Genomic DNA, 22,338 nt, shown 5'->3' with positions numbered 1-22,338 from the left:
AGGGTTAAGGGAAAAATCTCCCTCTCCTCCTCCTTTGGCCCTTTGAAGGGTTAAACCCATTTCCACCTTTTCCCCTCCAGGCCTTTATGGGTTAATCCAATTTTCTTCTCTCCCGTCGCTCCAAGTCCTCCGAAAGGGTTAACAAAAAAACCTCTCTCTCCCTCTCTCTCTCTCTCAACACTCCCCCCCCTCGCCCCGCGCCTCTTGGCTACATCGCGTCCTACAGATTGACACATTTTCTACGGGCGGCCGCCTCGGACCAATCGGAAGCCCCCTCTCCGCCTTGTGGCTCCCAACCCCACGTGGGGACCGAGCGCTCTTTTCCCCCTTCTCCCCTCCCTCCCGTTCCCCCCATCCTTGCCTCCTGATTGGCTGCGGCGCGCTGGACTGTAGCAAAAGAGAAGGAGCCAGACCCCACGTGGAGCTGGCGCTCGTTCATTGATCGCCCTCCCCCGCAAGGCTGCTGTGTGGGGGGTGGGGGGGTGGGAGAGAGAGGAAGAGAGAGAGAGAGAAGGGAGGGGGGGTCATCACACCCATTCAAGGAAACGGGCCTGTGTCCCACCCACCCACCCACGCACGCACCCACCTTCCTTGTTTGGAAGCTCCTGGGGGCCCGATCCTGGCTTGCAGTGGTTTGGTGAGTGCCTTTATTTGGGGGGGGGGGCTGAGGCTTGATTATGGGTGGGGGGGGGAGTGAGCCGAGAGGAAGAAGGCAGGAGGGGCCTTTTCCTGCTGTCTGATTCCCCTCTCTCTCTGTGTGTCTCTTCCTACCTGCTAGAAAAAGAAGGAGACCCTTTTGTTTGGCCTGGGAGATTATAAATGAGGACGGGGTGGGGTGGAATTTGGCGGGGGGGGGGGCGGTTAGAGTGAGGACTGCAAGCCACCAGAGGAGGTAATGGGATCTATGGATCTATTCTTCTTTTTCTTTTTTGCGGGGGGGGGGGTGTAAGTGAGAGTTTATTGGGGAGTTTAAAAGAGAGAGCACTAAAAACTGGCATCTAGTGTGGTGGGGAGGACTTGTTGGGGTTGGGGGGGGTTAGTTTAAGCAGAGCAGGGGGGGTTGGTGAGGGGGGAGAAGTTTTCTCACTGGTAGTTGTGGTCTAATTGTCCTTCCCTAGGGCCTTATCCTGGTTTCTGCCTCCCCCTTCCCCCAAAAAACCACATACCCATTTGCATCTATTTCATTTCCCCCTCTTCTCTACCCCCACCTGCCAAGTCACCTGTATTTCCCTGACGGTGAGGACCACCTAGTTGCGGGGGGGGGGCGCTCATTTTATCTTTGGAGCCACCCCCCCCCAACCAACCACTGCCAACCGCTACTCAGGGTTTAAACTTCTGCTTAACCTCCTTCCTTCCTTCCTTGCTGCCCCCTCCCCAGCCCAAGGAATTAAGAGGATGCCCTTGAGCATGTGCAAAGTGCATTCCCATCACTCCAGCATCCCATGCTGTTAGAGGGAAGGAAGTGTCAAAGGGGGCATTTCCCCTGGTTGGAGATCTGATACTATTTTTGAGTGGGAATGGGGGCCCTCAAGGGTCATTTAGTCCAACCCGCTGAAGTGCATGAGCCGCAATGAAAAATTGCTCAGTTGGTTAGAGCTCGGTGCTGATAACGCCAAGGTTGCAGGTAAGGGACACAGATGCATATTCCTGCCTCCACCCTCCATTGGGAAAAGACTTATTGGGAATAAAAAACACAGCAAATGTGCAAATCTGGGTGGCTATTGGGGTGTATATATCTGGGGGTAAATTAGGGTCAATGGGACAGTCCCAACTGGGCACCAGGCAACACAACTGGTTGCTTGGGAGCATAATGGGGTTATTTTAGAGAGGTGCCCCCCACAAATTTCACTAAAAATCCCAAGTCGGGTTGAAGATGCCTGGGAATCCAGGTACACTGATCTAAGTTGTATGACAGGCATCCCCAAACTTTGGCCCTCCAGATGTTTTGGACTACAGTTCCCATCATCCCTGACCACTGGCGCTGTTAGCTAGGGATCATGGGAGTTGTAGGCCAAAACACCTGGAGGGCCACAGTTTGGGGAGGCCTGTTGTATGAGATCGACAAGACGATCCAGTGCCCCGAAGCGTCTCTTCCTCTTTGGGCGCCCCATTTCTCCAATACAGGGCCTGATCCACCTTTCATTTTATGGTCTTATCTGTGCTTTCCCCGCCATTCCCACTCCTTGCAAAGCCAAGCAAGGTCCGGTGAGGTTGCAATTCTGGGTCCAGGGCAGCTGTCTAGCAGCTCCATCTGGTATGCAGGATGAGACCCTCCCTGCCTGCAGACTGTCTCTCCAGAGTGGTGCATGCTCTGGTTATCTCCCTCTTGGGCTACTGCCATGCGATGTCCGTGGGGCTGCCTTTGTAGGTGACCTGGAAACTACAATTAATCCATTCTCTAGCGGCAGCTAGAGTGGGGACTGGGGGCCACCGCTGAGACCACATAACACCGCTCCTGAAAGACCTACATTGGCTCCCAGTAAGTTTCCGAGCACCATTCAAAGTGTTGGTGCTGACCTTGAAAGCCCTCAATGGCCCAGTATACCTGAAGGAGCGTCTCCACCCCCATTGTCCACCCCGGAAACTGAGGTCCCGCTCCAAAGGCCTTCTGGCGGTTCCCTCCCTGCAAGAAGTGAGGTTACAGGGAACCAGGCAGAGGGCCTTCTTGGTGGCGGCACCCGCCCTGTGGAACACCCTCCCATCAGATGTCAAGGAAATAAACAACAATCTTTTAGAAGACATCTGAAGGCAGCCCTGTTGAGGAAAGTTTTTAATGTTTGTTGTGTTTTTATATGATATTGGCCTCTCTTTTTTAACAATGAGGACTGGAACCTTACATAATATTTAGGAGAAGGACCGTGGCCTCAGTGCTTTGGAGACAGGAGCTCCCAGATTCAATTCCCTGTGGCGCCCCTGCAAGCCAGAATAGGCAATACTGTGCTATATGGACCAAGGGCCCTACTTTCGGCATCCCGAGTCCTTTGTCTGAGGCAGCCCTCTTCCTGCCGAGCTGCCTTGGGCTGGGAGTCCTGAGTTCAAATCCCCCACCCCTTCTGAAACCCGGAATTCAAACGCCTACTGTGTGGTGTTGGCTTTGGTCTGGCTGCAATCCTGCACCCTGTTTACTAGGGAGTGAGCACCACTGAAGGCACAGGAGGGGTTTTTGCTAAAAAGCCAGCCAGCAAAATACTCTCCTCCTCCCTCTCTCAGCCCCAGACACCGCTGTGCAGGGGTAACGAAAAGAATACTGTACTGTATTCCACATCCAGCATGCTTCTGCAGAGAGGAGTTCCCTCTTGAGTAGAACACCTACCTTCAGAGGCAGTCTATCTTCATATACCATCTGGTGGCAAGAGAGGGGAAACAACCAGTGAGGGCAGCTTTCTCCCTCGGTTGGAAACTGGATAATGTTGGGAGCCACCCAGAGTGGGCAGGGTATAAATTATTTATTTATTTCTACTGCTACTACTGGGGGTCTCGAACCCACAACCTTGGCAACATCAGCACCACGCACTAAACCCAAGGGGGTGGAATTGGCATGCTTTTTTGGTGCTGTGATTTGGTGGGTGCTTGCTTGCGCCGTTCCTTTGCTCATTCTGAAGGAAACAATTAAACTGCAGGATTTGGATTGGAGGGGGGGGCACCTGTCCCAAAAATGTGGGCTCCCAAATGCCCAATTTAACTTGCATGGAGTCTGCCTTGCTGATCTGGCCCTCCCAGGCTTGAGGAAAGATACACTTTACATGCCTGAAGGCACTCCTGTCGTATTAAAATATTTTAACTGAGGTGCGGGGTTTTTTTTAATGCACGGAGAGAACAAATTCTGGGATTGGAGCCCTGACTCTGATTCAGACCTAACCCCCTTTCTGCAGAAAAAAAACCCCACATGGATAGGAGGGGAAATTAGTGCGCCTTGCAAGATGGAGGCGAAGCTCTTGACGGACAATTTGCAAAGCAAACCGTTATTTCAGCGGCACCCGCTCAGTATGGGGTTAATAATGCCGGCCTACCCCGCAAGGGTGGCGCTTGTAGGATAAGAGCAAGGCAATGCGTTTGACGCACTCTTATATAAAGTGGTAATTTAGGCTGAGATTCTATCTATGCTCACCTTGAGCATAAATGCTCCCGTGACAAACAGGGATTTACTTCTGGGTGAAACATGGTCAGCAAACCTTTTTCAGCAGGGGGCCGGTCCACTGTCCCTCAGACCTTGTGGGGGGCCGGACTATATTTTGAAAATAAAAATAAAAATGAATGAATTCCTCTGCCCCACAAATAACCCTGAGATGCATTTTTACTCATGTAAAAACACCAGGCAGGCCCCACAAATAACCCAGAGATGCATTTTAAATCAAAGGACACATTCTACTCATGTAAAAACAAGCTGATTTCCGGACCGTCCGCGCACCGGATTTAGAAGGCGATTGGGCTCCCGGGCCTTGGTTTGCCTACCCATGCTCTACACATCTCCAAAAGTTCCCAGCCTGATTTAATCACTACCAGCTAATGGCAGCTTTAATTTCTACTTTTTAATTTTACTTTCTTCCTCTGCACTTGCAGATTTAAAACGACAAAAAACCCACAAAAAACAGCAACATCTGCACTGTGTGATCCCTTGCTGTTCATTCTTGTTCGCCATAGGTGACCAGGAAAGTCCCCTGTTACCTGGGAAGAGGGGCAGACTATTAAAACGCTTTGGGAACTGCAGCGCTATGAGGAAGGATTGGGTGTGTGTCTCCTAACATCTCTCGGCACCTAACAACTCTCGGCACCCAGGATTTTTGGGGGGGAGGGGAGCCAGGATTGTTTAAAGTGGGACGATCCTGCTTCAAATGCACATTGCTGGTGGCAGCCTAAGCCAAACCTGGATTTCAGCGGGTCTACTCTTGAGTAAGGCTTGATCCGATGCAGCCCATCGATTCTCAGTTCAACATTTGCTTCTCAACAGGTTACCAGGGGTTGGTTCATAGCAGAAAAACAGGATCGAAAGCAATATTGCAGAAACAACATTCCTATGGTTTTGCTCGAAGGATGTTCCCTCAAAACCGGCCACCGGTGAGTTTATCCCCGATTTAAAGGTCCCGTGGAAATGTCTGTTTCCTAATTCTTTGGAAAGAGGGGAGGCGCCAACCCGTTTTAAACATGGTCTGTTTCGAACTGATTTTCGCCTTTCTAAATGCTTTCCACCCACAAATCTCACATGCTGCAAACTTGCACAGTTAACTGCTTTTGTGTGTGTGTGTGTGTGGTGAGGGGAGGTTTTGTAAAGGCCTGTTTTGGACTGTCCTTTCCCCCCACCCTTTTGATCAAACCAGGGATATTCATTTTTTAATAGATCTATTTTTGCTCTGTTGTTTAATATATCTATATATTTCTGCCCACCCCACCCCCCTAAAAAAAGAGATAAAAATAAACAAGTGTTGGTCATCGGTCCTGTGTTTTATGATTTTTTGTTGTTGTATATAAAGGAGTTGTTGGTTTAGAAATACTTTGATCTATAAACAAAACTACTTCAAGCTGCAAACAGCATGTTTTCTTAATTCTTTGCCAGAAAACCTCAGAATGCTTTATATCAGGCATGTCCAACAGGTAGTTCGTGATCTACCGGTAGATCACTCGACATCTGTGGTAGATCACTGGGGGCCCCCAAGAAGCTCAACAAGTTTGGCTCCCCCCAAAAAAGCTCAACGTTTTTGCCCTGGACCCCTAAAAAACGTGGCTTTCCCCTCCCTCCCTATAAAAAGTTCAACAATTTCAACCTGAACCCCCCCCCCAATGGGTCTTCCTCCTTCCTAAAAAAAAGCTCATCAACTTTGACCTGAACCCCAAAAAGGGGGTAGATCACTGCCAGTTTTTAACTCTGTGAGTAGATCGCTGTCTCTTGGCCACCCCTGCTTTATATCAATCAAGCGATCAATCTTCTCCCTGCAAGTAAAGAGGGCCGTCTTCCCAGAGGAGTTAAGTCTGGCGTGGGCCCGCATCCCAAAGTTTCTGCCCCCTCCCTTTCTCTCTTTCCCTGAAGCAGCCAGGCCGTAGTTCATCAGGTAGAGCTAGGTCCCAGGTTGCTGTGATTTTTAGCTCTAGGTTATCAGGCAACAAAACGTCACCTGGGACTACCGCACAGTCGTACCTTGGTTCTCAAAAGCCTTGGCTCCCGGATAAATTGGCTCCTGAACAACTGAAACCCGGAAGTGAGTGTTCCGGTTTTCAAACGTTTTTCAGAAGCCGAATGTCCGGCGCGGCTTCCTATTGGCTGCAGGACACTCCTGCAGCCAATCGGAAGCTGCGCCTTGGTTTTCGAATGGTTCCAGGATTCGAACAGACTCCCGGAACCCATTCTGTTCGAGAACCAAGGTACGGCTGTCTTTACTTGAGTCTAATGCGCCATCGAATCGTAAGGCGCACCCCGACTTTCAGAACCTTGAAAACAAAAAAAGTATTAACTGGCGAATGTAAATGCGCGCCTTAATTTTCGCAACATAATTTTCATATCCTTAAGATACCAATGACTTCCCTTCTTCTCTTTCCACGGTTCATTTCGCATATCATAAACCCCTGCATATTTTACAAAAACTATACCATTCGAGTATTCCATCATTGCATCCATCAAAACCTATTTCCACTGTTGAATTTATCTTAAGGCTGCCAGCGTTTTCAGCTGTACACAATTATTTCCCCAAAGTTGCCATTCTTCTTTAGCTGGGACCTCGATCGTTTTACAATTTTTTGTGGCTAACGAAACACGGGGCCGCAGTAGCGGCATACATAAATAACCTTTATTTGACAACCTGAGATTCAGGCTGCGCCAATCTCTGTCTGAGGTTGGGCGACCGCTTGTTGTGGCGGGGGTGGTCTGGATGTCCTCTGGGGGTCCCTCCGGCTCCGCTGCACGATGAGCACTCCTAAGACCCGGCGGGAGGCAACGGCCTCGGTTAGCCCCTGTCCGAAGCTGGTGGCGATTGGCCTTTTCCCTTCCCGTCTCTCCCAGGGTCACCTACAAGCGGCACCCGTGGTCACGTCTGCCGCGACCAGCGTCGTCTCGACAGCCCCCCAGTCCTTGAAGCTGACTTACCCGGAGATTTTGGACCGGATCAAGGAGGAATTTCAGTTCTTGCAAAACCAGTACCACAGGTAAAATGGCCAGGTTCTTTTTTGGGGGTGGGTGGGGCTCGTAATTATCTGTCTATGTATTTCTAATAGTATAACCCAGGGGTTGGCAAGGCTTACCAGGCATGGGCCGGATCACTCCCGCAGAGATCCGAACCGGCGCAGCGTGGCGCCAGAAACCGCGTCTTCGCATGCCCAGATGCCGAAAACCACGCCTGCGCAGAAGCGATTCCTGGCGTCTGGGCATGTGCAGAAGCGAATTCCAGTGCCACGGACATGCGCAGACACAATTTCCGGCATCTGGGCATGTGCAGAAGCGATTTCCAGAGCCACGGAAGAGAGTCCCTGCGCCTTGCCGGTTTAACACAGCACGCGGGGACTCGCCGAGCAGGGGCTCAGTTCAGGAGCGGCTCGAGGGCCGGTTAAATGGCCTCTGTGGGCCATTTCCAGCCCACGGGCCTTAGATTGCTGACCCCCCTGGTATAACTAAATCAGCTATAACTGTAAAAATCTACTCTGAAAATTTATTACTCCAAAAAGGAAACCTTCATCCGGTTGTAAATATTATGATTATACCAGCAAGAATGAATCTTTCTGTAAAAAGAAAAGAAAAGATTTAAATCAAGTCTTACTGACTAACGATTTAAATTGTGATTTAAATTGATTTGATTTAAATCAAACCCACCCTGGATCAAACTATTCTGCATGCCAAGCAGGTGCTCTGCGTCTGCGCCCAAGCCCCTTCTCCCTCCTTGAGCGGGGACTGCTGCTGTTTCAGGAAATCAAAAGCCGCCTCGACCAATGCAAATTTCAAAACCAAGTTGTTGACCGGGGAGCAAGAGATCCTCTGGTTTTGCAGTTAACCTTTTGAGGCATTGCCTAGGGGGGGGGGCTTTCCCATTCATAAAAATACAAGGCTGTGAGGACCTTGGAGAAGCTGCAAAATATGGCATCCCTAAGGATCTCCTGCTTTGTTTTATTTTACCACAATTAAAACAGCAAAACTATGTTTCCAGACCTCATGATTGCCTAGCTGTTCTGGGAATACACGTGGCGGCTCCTTTGCTTAAAATCTCGGAAGTCCGAAAGTTGGCTTGAGTCTTTCTGCTTCCTGAATTGGCATCACCGGCCCAAATTCCAAATACAGTTGTACCTCGGGTTACGAACACCTCGGTTCGGGTTACAAACTCCGCAAACCCGGAAGTGTTTTTGCCACGCGTGCGTTCTGCGCATACACAGAAGCGGCGCACGCAGTTTGTGCATGCACAAAGCGTGAAAATCGCAGAAATTGCACTTTGCGCATGCGCAAAATGGCGCTTCGGGTTACGACCATTTTGGGTTACAAACTGCTTCCCAGAACGGATTGTGTTCGTAACCCGAGGTACCACTGTAGATTATACAGTGGTACCTTGGTTCTCAAACTTAATCTGTTTTGGAAATCCGTTCCAAAACCAAAGCGTTCCAAAACCGAGGCGCGCTTTCCCATAGAAAGTAATGCAAAACGGATTAATCCGTCCGGACTTTTAAAAACAACCCCTAAAACAGGAATTGAACATGAATTTTACTATCTAGCGAGACCGTTGATCTATAAAATGAAAGCAATAAACAACGTACTGCTGTCACACAATCAATCCATCAGTAGCTGAACTGGGTTCCACACAGTCACAAAAACAAAACAAAAAAAGAGCCGCAAAAACAAAAACGCAAAATAAATAGCAAAAACAGACAGACCTCAGCATAATGCTCAAATCGGAAGTGTGGCACTCAAAACAGAGCACGTTTGACTGCCAAAAAAGTTTGCAAACTTACTTCCGGGTTTGCAGTGTTTGGGTTCAAAGTTGTTTGAGTACCAAGGCGTTTGAGAACCAAGGTACCACTGTACGTCGAATGAATTATGCAGACGATTTGACCCAATTTGCATAACGTATACAGGCTAGCAAACGCAAACCCCCAATCAGTGTACAAATCTGGAGAGTCTGGATCTGGTAAGTTAAATTCTCCAAGTCCCATAATCCTACGCAGGGCGCATTTTTGCAACCTGGAAGCGGGCAAAGATTGTGTGAATCTTCCCGTGCAAAAGTGCGAGGGATTGCGTGGGAGCTCCTCTCTCCATTCCCTTCTCTTTGCAGCTTGAAACTGGAATGTGAGAAACTCGCCACGGAAAAAACAGAAATCCAGAGGCATTATGTCATGGTAAGCGCCGTACTGGGGAACATGTGGGTTTTCTGGGGGCAGGGGGAAGGCCTGGATGATGGTGGAAAGAGGGCCGCTAAGCCGTGACTTACTGTACTTTCCCGTGTATAACACGCCCCCATGTATAAGACGCATCTGATTTTGGGGAACTCAGATTTAAGAAAATGGGGGAAGATGGCTCAGAGAAAATTGCTCACCTGTACGCGGCGCAAAATCAAATCCACTTCCTGTGTCCCTTCTCCAGCTGCCAATCACCCGCCCAATTGCAGCAGCGCCAGCCAATCAGCACCGGCCCTTGACGCAGCAACCAATAATAATAATAATAATAATAATAAGCGGACCATTTGGATCCCTTCCAGTCAGGATTCAGGCCTCATCATGGGACTGAAACTGCCTTGGTCGCACTGGTCGATGATCTCCGGCGGGCTAGGGACAAAGGTAAGAGCTGTTTCCTTGTTCTGCTGGATCTCTCAGCGGCTTTTGACACCATCGACCATAACATCCTTCTGGACCGTCTAGAGGGCTTGGGAGCTGGGGGCACTGTCATGCAGTGGTTCCGCTCCTTCCTCCTGGGCCGTGTTCAGAAAGTGGTGGTGGGGGATGAGTGTTCAGACCCCTGGGCTCTCACTTGTGGGGTGCCTCAGGGTTCTGTCCTCTCCCCCATGCTTTTTAACATCTATATGCAGCCGCTGGGAGAGATCATCAGGGGGTTTGGGCTGGGTGTCCATCAGTATGCTGATGATACCCAGCTCTACCTCTCTTTTAAATCAGAACCAGTGAAGGCAGTGAAGGTCCTGTGTGAGTGCTTGGAGGCGGTTGGAGGATGGATGGCGGCTAACAGATTGAGATTGAATCCTGACAAGACAGAAGTACTGTTTGTGGGGGACAGGAGGCGGGCGGGTGTGGAGGACTCCCTGGTCCTGAATGGGGTAACTGTGCCCCTGAAAGACCAGGTGCGCAGCCTGGGAGTCATCTTAGACTCACAGCTGTCCATGGAGGCACAGGTCAACTCTGTGTCCAAGACAGCTGTTTATCAGCTCCATCTGGTACGCAGGCTGAGTCCCTACCTGCCCACTGACTGTCTCTCCAGAGTGGTGCATGCTCTAGTTATCTCTCGCTTGGACTACTGCAATGCGCTCTACGTGGGGCTACCTTTGAAGGTGACCCGGAAACTACAACTAATCCAGAATGCGGCAGCTAGACTGGTGACTGGGAGCGGCCGCCGAGACCACATAACACCGGTCCTGAAAGACCTACATTGGCTCCCAGTACGTTTCCGAGCACAATTCAAAGTGTTGGTGTTGACCTTTAAAGCCCTAAACGGCCTCGGTCCGGTATACCTGAAGGAGCGTCTCCACCCCCATCGTTCTGCCCGGACACTGAGGTCCAGCTCCGAGGGCCTTCTGGCGGTTCCCTCACTACGAGAAGCCAAGTTACAGGGAACCAGGCAGAGGGCCTTCTCGGTAGTGGCACCCACCCTTTGGAATGCGCTCCCACTAGAGGTCAAAGAGAACAACAATTACCAGACCTTTAGAAGGCATCTCAAGGCAGCCCTGTTTAGGGAAGCTTTTAATGTTTGATGGATTTCTGTATTTTAATGCTTGATGGATCTCTGTATTTTAGAATTTCTGTTTTGTTGGAAGCCGCCCAGAGTGGCTGGGGGAACCCGGCCAGATGGGCGGGGTATAAATAATAAATTATAATAATAATAATAATAATAATAATAATAATAATAATAATAATAATAATTGGTTGGACAGTGTTCTCGAAGCTACGAACATGAGTTTGACCAAACTGCGTGAGGCAGTGCAAGACAGGAGTGCCTGGCGTGCTCTGGTCCATGGGGTCACGAAGAGTCGGACACGACTAAACGACTAAACAACAACAACAATAATAATTTATTATTTATACCCCGCCCATCTGGCCGGGTTCCCCCAGCCACTCTGGGCGGCTTCCAACAAAATATTAAAATACAGAAATCCATCAAACATTAAAAGCTTCCCTAAACAGGGCTGCCTTGAGATGCTTTCTAAAGGTCTGGTAATTGTTGTTCTCTTTGACCTCTGGTGGGAGGGCGTTCCACAGGATGGGCGCCACCACCGAGAAGGCCCTCTGCCTGGTTCCTTGTTAATCTCACTTCTTGCAGGGAGGGAACTGCCAGAAGGCCCTCGGCTCTGGACCTCAGTGTCCGGGCAGAATGATGGGGGTGGAGACGCTCCGTCAGGTATACTGGACCGAGGCCGTTTTAACACCCACAATATCCGCTGACAGCCGTGGAAGCAGCCAATCGAGCTTTCACCCGTATAAGATGACCCCCACTTTTAAGCATGATTTTTAAAGGAAAAAACCTAGTCTTATACATGGAATAGTAAGGTAATTCACGGCAGAAGAGGTGTTAGGGGCGATACATTTTCTGCCCAGCCAGTCTCAGTGTGTGTGTGGGGGGGGGGGTAGCTTCTCATTCAGCAGGGAGGGAAAGGAATTATGGCACACGGTTAATTTGTGGTGGGGGGGTTCTTTTTGGGGAGGGAGTGGAGGGTAACAGTTATTCACTCCAGGTTGCAGGGAGAGGAATTAATGATGATGATAGCATCTGTGTTATGCTTTCAAGAGCTTGTAATCTAAATGCAAGGTAAAAGCGGGCGGCGCTGTGGTCGAAACCACTGAGCCTCTTGGGCTTGCCGATCAGAAGGTCGGCGGTTTGAATCCCCGCGATGGAGTGAGCTCCCGTTGCTGTGTCCCAGCCCCTGCCAACCTAGCAGTTCAAAAGCACGCCAGCGCAAGTAGATAAATAGGGGGGCAGGAAAGTAGCAGGTGTTTCCGTGCGCTCTGGTTTCCGTCATGGTGTCCCGTTGCTCCAGAAGCGGTTTAGTCCTGCTGGCCACATGACCCGGAATAACTGTCTGCAGACAGAGGCCGGCTCCCTCGGCCTGAAAGTGAGATGAGCGTCGCAACCCCACAGTCGCCTTTGACTGGACTTAACCATCCAGGGGTCCTTTACCTTTAATCTAAATGTGAGGACCCTTTGGCCCTCCAGATGTTTCTGAATTTAAAATATTATTATTATTTATTATTATTTTTTGCACCGCCCTATACCCGTAGGTCTTGGGGCGGTTCGCAATGCCAAGTTGCAATCTCAAAGGGCAAAACGCATCATAAAAAACATGGTATCTGAAGAAGTGTGCATGCACACGAAAGCTCATACCAAAATAAAAACTTAGTTGGTCTTTAAGGTGCTACTGAAGGAATTTTTTTATCATAAAAAACAGTTAAAACAAATTACCAATGCTATACAAACTAATTTAAAAAATGCGCTGCCCAACAAAAGCCCCAAGCCACAAGTATAAATACAAAAATCCAGATTAACATATAGCATTTAAAAAGAAGTTATAGCAACCCCACCCAAATAAAACAACACACACACACAACCAAGTTAAAACCCCATCACCTACGATTAAAATTCCCATCTTCCGTAGAACACAGGCCATGTTTGCTGAAGCTAATGGGAGCTGCAATTTGGCAACATTTGGAGGGACATTTTGCTGTGCGCCCATTAATGTGGACGGGAGACTGAGGCCAAGAGAGACTGACTGTGTTAGCCGCTTATATGCACAGGATCCTTTCTCCCTTTTAAAAAATAGTAATAATCTTTTTTAAAAAACTTTGTTTTGCAGTACTACGAAATGTCCTACGGTTTGAACATCGAAATGCACAAACAGGTACATTTATTTATAGATGTGTTTGTGTGTATCTATAGATGTGTTTGGCTCTGATCTGATAGGGCCCTCCAGGTGTTGTTGTTGTTTAGTCGTTTAGTCGTGTCCGACTCTTCGTGACCCCATGGACCATAGCACGCCAGGCACTCCTGTCTTGCACTGCCTCCCGCAGTTTGGTCAAACTCATGTTCGTAGTTTCGAGAACACTGTCCAACCATCTTGTCCTCTGTCGTCCCCTTCTCCTAGTGCCCTCAATCTTTCCCAACATCAGGGTCTTTTCCAAGGATTCTTCTCTTCTCATGAGGTGGCCAAAGTATTGGAGCCTCAGCTTCACGATCTGTCCTTCCAGGGAGCACTCAGGGCTGATTCCCTTAAGAATGGATAGGTTTGATCTTCTAGCAGTCCATGGGACTCTCAAGAGTCTCCTCCAGCACCATAATTCAAAAGCGTCAATTCTTCGACGATCAGCCTTCTTTATGGTCCAGCTCTCACTTCCATACATCGCTACTGGGAAAACCATAGCTTTAACTATACGGACCTTTGTCGGCAAAGTGATGTCTCTGCTTTTTAAGATGCTGTCTAGGTTTGTCATTGCTTTTCTCCCAAGAAGCAGGCGTCTTTTAATTTCGTGACTGCTGTCACCATCTGCAGTGATCAAGGAGCCCAAGAAAGTAAAATCTCTCACTGCCTCCATTTCTTCCCCTTCTATTTGCCAGGAGGTGATGGGACCAGTGGCCATGATCTTGGTTTTTTTGATGTTGAGCTTCAGACCATATTTTGCGCTCTCCTCTTTCACCCTCATTAAAAGGTTCTTTAATTCCTCCTCGCTTTCTGCCATCAAGGTTGTGTCATCTGCATATCTGAGGTTGTTGATATTTCTTCCGGCAATCTTAATTCCGGCTTGGGATTCATCTAGTCCAGCCTTTCGCATGATGAATTCTGCATATAAGTTAAATAAGCAGGGAGACAATATACAACCTTGTCGTACTCCTTTCCCAATTTTGAACCAATCAGTTGTTCCATATCCAGTTCTAACTGTAGCTTCTTGTCCCACATAGAGATTTCTCAGGAGACAGATGAGGTGATCAGGCACTCCCATTTCTTTAAGAACTTGCCATAGTTTGCTGTGGTCGACACAGTCAAAGGCTTTTGCATAGTCAATGAAGCAGAAGTAGACGTTTTTCTGGAACTCTCTAGCTTTCTCCATAATCCAGCGCATGTTTGCTATTTGGTCTCTGGTTCCTCTGCCCTTTCGAAATCCAGCTTGCACTTCTGGGAGTTCTCGGTCCACATACTGCCTAAGCCTGCCTTGTAGAATTTTAAGCATAACCTTGCTAGCGTGTGAAATGAGTGCAATTGTGCGGTAGTTGGAGCATTCTTTGGCACTGCCCTTCTTTGGAATCGGGATGTAGACTGATCTTTTCCAATCCTCTGGCCATTGCTGAGTTTTCCAAACTTGCTGGCATATTGGGTGTAGCACCTTAACAGCATCATCTTTTAAAATTTTAAATAGTTCAGCTGGAATATCATCACTTCCACTGGCCTTGTTATTAGCAATGCTTTCTAAGGCCCATTTGACTTCACTCTCCAAGATGTCTGGCTCAAGGTCAGCAACCACACTACCTGGGGTGTATGAGACCTCCATATCTTTCTGGTATAATTCCTCTGTGTATTCTTGCCACCTCTTCTTGATGTCTTCTGCTTCTGTTAGGTCCTTACCACTTTTGTCCTTGATTATGGTAATCTTTGTACGAAATGTTCCTTTCATATCTCCAATTTTCTTGAACAGATCTCTGGTTTTCCCCATTCTATTGTTTTCCTCTATTTCTTTGCATTGCTCATTTAAGAAGACCCTCTTGTCTCTCCTTGCTGTTTTTTGGAAATCTGCATTCAGTTTCCTGTATCTTTCCCTATCTCCCTTGCATTTTGCTTGCCTCCTCTCCTCCGCTATTTGTAAGGCCTCGTTGGACAGCCATTTTGCTTTCTTGCATTTCCTTTTCCTTGGGATGGTTTTCGTTGCTGCCTCCTGTATGATGTTACGAGCCTCCATCCATAGTTCTTCAGGCACTCTGTCCACCAAATCTAAATCCTTAAACCTGTTCCTCACTTCCACTGTGTATTCATAAGGGATTTGATTCAGATTGTATCTTACTGGCCCAGTGGTTTTTCCTACTTTCTTCAGTTTAAGCTGGAATTTTGCTATAAGAAGCTGATGATCTGAGTTACAGTCAGCTCCAGGTCTTGTTTTTGCTGACTGTATAGAGCTTCTCCATCTTTGGCTGCAGAGAATATAATCAATCTGATTTCGATGCTGCCCATTTGGTGATATCCATGTGTAGAGTCGTCTCTTGTGTTGTTGGAAGAGAGTGTTTGTGATGACCAGCTTGTTCTCTTGACAGAACTCTATTAGCCTTTGCCCTGCTTCATTTTGAACTCCAAGGCCAAACTTGCCAGTTGTTCCTTTTATCTCTTGATTCCCTACTTTAGCATTCCAATCCCCTGTAATGAGAAGAACATCCTTCTTTGGTGTCATTTCTAGAAGTTGTTGTAGGTCTTCATAGAATTGGTCAATTTCACTTTCTTCAGCACCAGTAGTTGGTGCATAAACTTGGATTACTGTGATGTTAAAAGGTCTGCCTTGGATTCGTATCGAGATCATTCTGTCATTTTTGAGATTGCATCCCATTACAGCTTTTGCCACTCTTTTGTTGACTATGAGGGCCACTCCATTTCTGCTACAGGATTCTTGCCCACAGTAGTAGATATGATAGTCACCCGAACTGAATTCGCCCATTCCCTTCCATTTTAGTTCACTGATGCCCAGGATGTCGATATTTATTCTTGTCATCTCATTTTTGACCACATCCAGCTTACCTCCACTCATGGTTCTTACATTCCAGGTTCCTATGCAATATTTTTCTTTACAGCATCGGACTTTCCTTTCGCTTCCAGGCATATCCGCAACTGAGCGTCCTTTCGGCTTTGGCCCAGCCGCTTCATCAGCTCTGAATCTACTTGTACTTGTCCTCCGCTCTTCCTCAGTAGCATGTTGGACGCCTTCCGACCTGAGGGGCTCATCTTCCAGCGTCATAACTTTTATATGCCTGTTGTCTTTGTCCATGGAGTTTTCTTGGCAGGGATACTGGAGTGGCTTGCCAGTTCCTTCTCCAGGTGGATCACGTTTAGTCAAAACTCTCCACTATGACCTGTCCATCTTGGGTGGCCCTGCATGGCATAGCTCATAGCTTCTCTGAGTTATTCAAGCCCCTTCGCCACGACAAGGCATTGATCCATGAAGGGGCCCTCCAGGTGTTCTCAAGGTTGTGAGGCTCAAAAGCAGACGCCAGAAATTGAGCCTTGCTGAGAATAGCAATTTCTGGCGTCTGCTTTTGAGCCTCACAACCTTGAGAACACTTGAAAGTGGGAGTGCATTATCTGCAGTTGCTTATGCCCGATATTGCCGCATATCCGATTTAAATCTACCGGTATTTATTATTTGTCCTTTTCCACTCAATTCAAATTATGATTTGGCTGCTCGTTTTAAATCCACTCCTGCTAGCGTTTTAAGCTGTTTACAAATTTTCTCGGCCCTGCCAACCGCAGAAGCGCGGCGGGTGTTGTGCGAGAGAGAACAGGGTCTTTTCTGTGGCTGCTCCCAGATTGCGGCATTCCTTCCCGAGAGAGGTTAAGACTGGCTCCCTCCTTGCTGGGCTTTTGGTGGCCTCGAACAGCTGCAAAACAAGTTTAGGCAAATTCTGGGAGGACGAGGCTACAAGCAATGGCTGTGTTGGGAGGCAGAGATTGCCTCTGAACGCTCCTCTTCCAACCTTTCCCAGAGGCATTAATCTGTTGCATTTGTAACCCACCTCCAAGGAGCCCCGGGTGACGTCCACACCTCTCCCCGCCCCCCCCTTGCAATTTTATCCTAACAACAGCCCTGCCAGGTAAAGAGTCAGCGAGAGAGAGAGAGTCAGCCATTGGCCCCGTAAGGCCACGCACAAGGGGCTGAGCGGGCTAGGATTCGAACCCTGCTCCCCAGCCCCCCGACACTCTTAAACAGGGCTCAGCAAACTTTTCCAGCAGGGGGCCGGTCCAATGTTCCTCAGACCTTGCGGGGGGCCGGACTATATTTTGGAAGGGGGAAAAAAATGAACGAATTCCTGTGCCCCACAAATAACCCAGAGGTGCATTTTAAATCAAAGGGCACATTCTACTCATGTGAAAACACGCTGATTCCCAGACCGTCTGTGGGCCGGATTGAGAAGGCGATTGGGCTGGATCCGGCCCCCGGGCCGTAGCTCTTAAACCACCTTGCTCTGCCCTGGCATCTGCTGCCTGCCCAGGGTGGGGGAGGGGGTAGGAAGACCCCCCATCCGATCGGGCAGAAGCCTATTTATGGCTCGGCACCATATGGAAGCAGGTTTCCTGGTAGAGCCTCCATCTGGTCCTTTCTCCGACTTGTCGTCCCCCCCACCCTTTCTCTCTTTAATTTTGCTCCCTCTTGGAATTCTCCTGCCACGGCTGCCAGCTCTACGCGCGCGCACACACACACACACCCCACAACCGCTGCCCCCCCTAGCTCATTTCCTCTGGCAGGATTTACAGCTGACTTCAGGTGCCGCTGGCCGGCTGCCAGAAGCCTGTCTGCGCTCCTTGGGGTTCCCCCCCCTTCTCTCTCTTCCCCCCACCCCTCACCTTTTAACGAGGGCTCGTAACTCTGGACTCTTGACAGCCCCTGCATGACAAATAGGAGCTGGGCTTTTGGGGGGGGGGCTGCTTTTAGAGTTATCGCCTTGGCCGTGGCAATGGATCCTTCTTGCTCAGCTCCACCCCGCAAACGTCTGCATGGGTGCCTCTCCTTAAATGCAGCCCATCTTCCCCCAGTTGCGGGCTTCAGGCTATAGAAGGTGTCATGCGCCGAGCCGAGCCTTGGAGGTACACCCAAAGCAGTTTTTTTCCCCATCACTGATGGGCAGGTTCTTATGGCGAGTGAGATCCTTGGTGTGCTGAGCTCAGGCAGGCAGCGGTGCCTCTCCTGGAATTGAGAAAGGGGGTCCCTCCTAGGCTGGCCTGGAGATGGCAGCTGGGATTGGGCCTTCTGCATGCAGAGCAGGTGTCCTGACGCTGACCTATTGGTCTTTCCCTAAAAATAAAGCAAGGTGCTAGACCTCATGATACCGAATCGAGGGATGGGCTGAGCAGGGAACTGGAAAGCTTTTACTGAGTCAATATGCACCTAGCCTATGACAGCCAACATTGATGCCAAAATTTGGCATCGCCTGAGCTCTGCAAGTGCAGCTTTCTCACGACTGAAGTGTCCCAGGAAATTGGCAGGGAAACCAAAACGCTTGTTTGTAAAGCTATTGTACTACCAACCTTAGTGCGCGCTTGTGAAACGTGGACCACTTATAAACGCCCTCTCCAACTCCTTGAAATCCAACTCCATCAACGGTGTCTCTGAAAGTTTTTACACATCGCATGGGAAGACAGGCAAACTAATGTCAGTGTACTGGAAGAAGCAAAGATCACCTGTGTCGAAGCAAGGATTCTTCGTCATTAACTTCGCTGGACTGTTCATGTTGTGCGGATGCCTGATTATCATCTTCCAAAGCAACTACTCCATTCCCAACTTAAAAATGGAAAGCGTGATGCTGGTGGTCAACAAAAGAGGTCCAAAGACCGTCTCAAGGCAAATCTTTAAAAATGTAGTATAAACACCGACAACTGGGAAACACTGGCCTGCGAGCGCTCGAGTTGGAGAACAGCCTTTCCCAAAGGTGTCGTGGGCTTTGAAGATGCTTGAACTCAGGACGCAAGGGAGAAATGTGCTAAGAGGAAGGCACGCTTGGCAAACCTTCACCGGGATCAACTCCTGCCCAGAAACCAATGTCCCCACTGTGGAAGGACGTGTGGATCCAGAATTGGCCTCCACAGTCACTTATGAACTCAGTGTTAAAACCGTGTTCATGGAAGGCAATCTTACTCGGCTACGAAGGATTGCCAAATGAGAAGCAGCAACACTGGCTGGCAGCATCTCTTCGGGTTTTTACACAGGGAGTGCTGAAAATTGAACCCGGGATCTTCAGCATGTAATACAGATGTTCCACCACTGAGCTACGGACCCAGAAACTGGATGAGGGTTCAACTCGGAGGGTTCAACGGGGTTGTGAGGCCTATGCAAATAATTTCCACCTTCCCCCACAGAGATTCAATTTTCCTCCCCACACTGCAAAGCTGAGGGGTTCATAGAATCCTGCAATTGTAGAGTCGGAAGGGACCCCCAAGGGTCATCCAGTCCAACCCCCTGCAATGCAGGAATCTTTTGCCCAGTGTGGGACTCGAACCCACAACCCTGGGATTAAGAGTCTTGGGGATCTGCCGACTGAGCTATCCCAGGTTCAGGAGCACGGATTCGCACTCTTTGCCTTTTGCTACCTGCTTCGAGCTGCCGGGCAGTCGAAATAGATGTGTTAGTAAGTAGGAGCCGAACCTCCCATAAGCCGTACTGGCAGCAGACACATGGCACATAAAAAGGTGCTACAAGCTGAGCATGGGTCCACAGTGTAATGCAGCAGCAAAAAAGGCTAATGCTATTCTAGGCTGCATCTACAGATATACATATATATATATATTGTGTCCAGATCAAGGGAAGTAATAGGACCGTCCTATATTTGCCTTGGTCAGACCCCAACTGGAGTCCTGTTTCCAGTTCTGGGCCGCCGCCATTTGGCAATTCGGTAAGCGTGCAGAGGCAGGCAACCAAGATGGCCAGCGAAAACCCTGCCTTATGAGGAACGGTTGAAGGACCTGGGTATGTTTTAGCCTGGAAAAGAGGAGAGAGGGGAGCCGTCTTCAAATATCTCAACGGCTGCCCCATGGAAGAGGGAGCGAGCTTGTTTTCTCCTGCTCTGGAGGGTAGGACCAGAACCAACAGATTCAGGGTTACAAGAAAAGGAGATTCTGGCTAAATCTTAGGAAGGACGTTCCAATGGTAAGTGCGGTTCGACAGTGGAACGGACTCTCTTGAGAGGCTCTGGGCTGCTCTTTCATTGGAGGTTGGATAGCCATCTCTCAGGGATCCTTGAGCCCTGGTTGTGACTCCCCAGTCTACGATTCTATGATATGAGAACAATTTCGTTCCCAGTACATATTCAGGCTGGGATAGGCCCGTCTTCTGTGTGCGCAGGGATTTGTATCAGAGATGTATGAGCCCAACAGTGGTCTGAAGTTCGTACAGTTTTGACTCTCCAAGAACCAGGCCTGCTCTTGAGTTGCTGCTCTGGAGTTTATGGTTCCTGCCGACTGTCTCGCCAGAGTGGTGCATGCTCTGGTTATCTCCCGCTTGGACTACTGCAATGCGCTCTACGTGAGGCTACCTTGGAAGGTAACTCGGAAACTACAACTAATGCAGAATGCGGCAGCTAGACTGGGGACTGGGAGCGGCCACCGAGACATCATATAACACCGGTCCTGAAAGACCTTCATTGGCTCCCAGTACGTTTCCGAGCACAATTCAAAGGGTTGGTGCTGACCTTGAAAGCCCTAAACGGTCTCAGCTCAGGATACCTGAAGGAGTGTCTCCAACCCCATCATTCAGGCCGGACACTGAGGTCCAGCTCCGAGGGTCTTCTGGCGGTTCCCTCCTTGTGAGAAGTGAGGTTACAGGGAACCAGGCAGAGGGCCTTCTCGGTGTTGGCGCCCACCCTATGGAATGCCCTCCCATCAGATGTCAAGGAAACAAACAACTATCTGACTTTTAGAAGACCTCTGAAGGCAGCCTTGTTTAGGGAATTTTTTTTAATGTTTGATGTTTTATCGTTTTTAATGTTCTGTTGGGAGCCACCCAGAGTGGCTGGGGAAACCCAGCCAGATGGGCGGGGTATAAGCAATAAATTGTTGTTGTTGTTACTTAGGAAGTGTGAGTTTCTGGGTTCAAATTCCAGCAAGCCCCACTCAGCGTGGTCAGATAGCTGCACCTTTAGAAATGCCATGGGGGTACATAACCCTCCTTTGCACACCGAGACTCCTGACTTTGTGCCCTGACATCTCCAATATTATTATCTTTTAATCCGGCGGCAGCAGGGGCTAAATTCAGGCAGGACTTTTACCCGAGAAGGCCGCCCTTTTCCCATCCTACTGTGGACATCAGAGCTTGCCAATGCGGCTTCACACAAACCAAGCCCAAGCCCCGATTTCCCAGTTTCTGGTCTGCAGATTAATTTTACCCGTAGCCTAGGTAATTATTATTATTATTATTATTATTATTATTATTATTATTATTATTTTATTTTGGACAGGGGGTGCAATGAAACACTTTGCTGTGGTTTTGCAAAAAAGCCAAACTCCGGTTAAACGCTCTTGCCTTTCGGGGGAAGGCAGGAGAGTGATTTCTGTGTGCCGAAGCAGGCTGTCGATAAATATATTTTCCCTGCAGAAAAGGGGGGAGGTCTTGGGGAGAGGAAGCTGTGGGGGCTGCGGAGAAGCAGGGGAGGGGGAGGGGGTGGGGGAAAGCCTGCCAAGTCAGGCCTGATCATTTTTCATACCCCGAGCGTTAAAGTGCCACTAAATTGAACATTAACGAGCGCGAGTGAATTGGAGGCTGGCTCGTCCCCCAGGAGCCAGCCCTGCCCATCGGTGCATTAAGGAAGGAGAATCCATTACTGCCAACCCCAGGAGAGAATTAAATCTTTCCCAGAAAGTACCTGCTGGCGATGCCTCGATTCCTCTATTCCTGCCTCTGTCCCCCCCCCCCGTGCCTCCCCCTCCCCCGTTTTTGGCGGATGTGCGATCGAGCATCTGGTCTCTCTGGCGCGAAGCTTTCATTTCCCCGCAAAGCAGCGTAGAAACGGGGACTTCTAAGCACCTGTGTGTTTATAGGAGGGTGCAGCCGGACTAGGGGGGTCTGTGGCCTGGGGGGGGGGAATCACGAGGGCCAGTTGAAAGCGTCGGGCAGGGGCCACACGAGGCTCCTCGTTCCCTACTCTGAATGAAGGTGCCTCTGCCACAGGTGGGAAGGTAGTGGCGCCCAGTGGTTGCGTGAGGAAAACGGGGGGGGGGGACGAGGCTGGTTGCTCTGTATTTATCTAAGTGTAATGCGAGCTGGTCTTTGACCGTATTATTATTATTATTATTATTATTATTATCATCATCATCATCATCATCATCATCTAAGTGTATACTCCACAAAGAAAACATTCAAAAAATAAACAAAGGAGAAAACAATAAAATTATCCACTAAGGAACATTACCTACAAGGTTTTTTTTTTAAAGGTAACAATTGATGAAGAACAGATTAAAACTGAGCATCTGGGGGGGGGGGGCT

At 49.1% G+C, this 22,338-nt stretch overlaps 1 protein-coding gene across 2 annotated transcripts in view; it reads left to right on the top strand.

The window, feature by feature from the left end:
- Positions 1-379: 379 nt before the first annotated feature.
- Positions 380-22,338, top strand: part of LOC118087457 (transducin-like enhancer protein 1) — a 50,881-nt gene continuing 28,922 nt past the window's right edge. For both annotated transcript variants that reach the window (XM_035120111.3, XM_035120112.3), the window contains exons 1-5: positions 380-637; positions 4,949-5,055; positions 6,989-7,131; positions 9,237-9,300; positions 12,975-13,019. In XM_035120111.3, coding sequence (XP_034976002.2) covers positions 5,032-5,055; positions 6,989-7,131; positions 9,237-9,300; positions 12,975-13,019 — 276 coding nt within the window. In that variant the 5' untranslated portion in view covers positions 380-637; positions 4,949-5,031. The remainder of the gene's footprint in view (positions 638-4,948; positions 5,056-6,988; positions 7,132-9,236; positions 9,301-12,974; positions 13,020-22,338) is intronic.

This window comes from Zootoca vivipara, chromosome 6 (assembly GCF_965207765.1).
Source record: "Zootoca vivipara chromosome 6, rZooViv2.hap1.1, whole genome shotgun sequence".
Lineage (NCBI taxonomy): Eukaryota > Metazoa > Chordata > Lepidosauria > Squamata > Lacertidae > Zootoca > Zootoca vivipara.
Note: the sequence above shows the minus strand (reverse complement) of the source record. Positions and strands in the feature narration are given on the sequence as shown.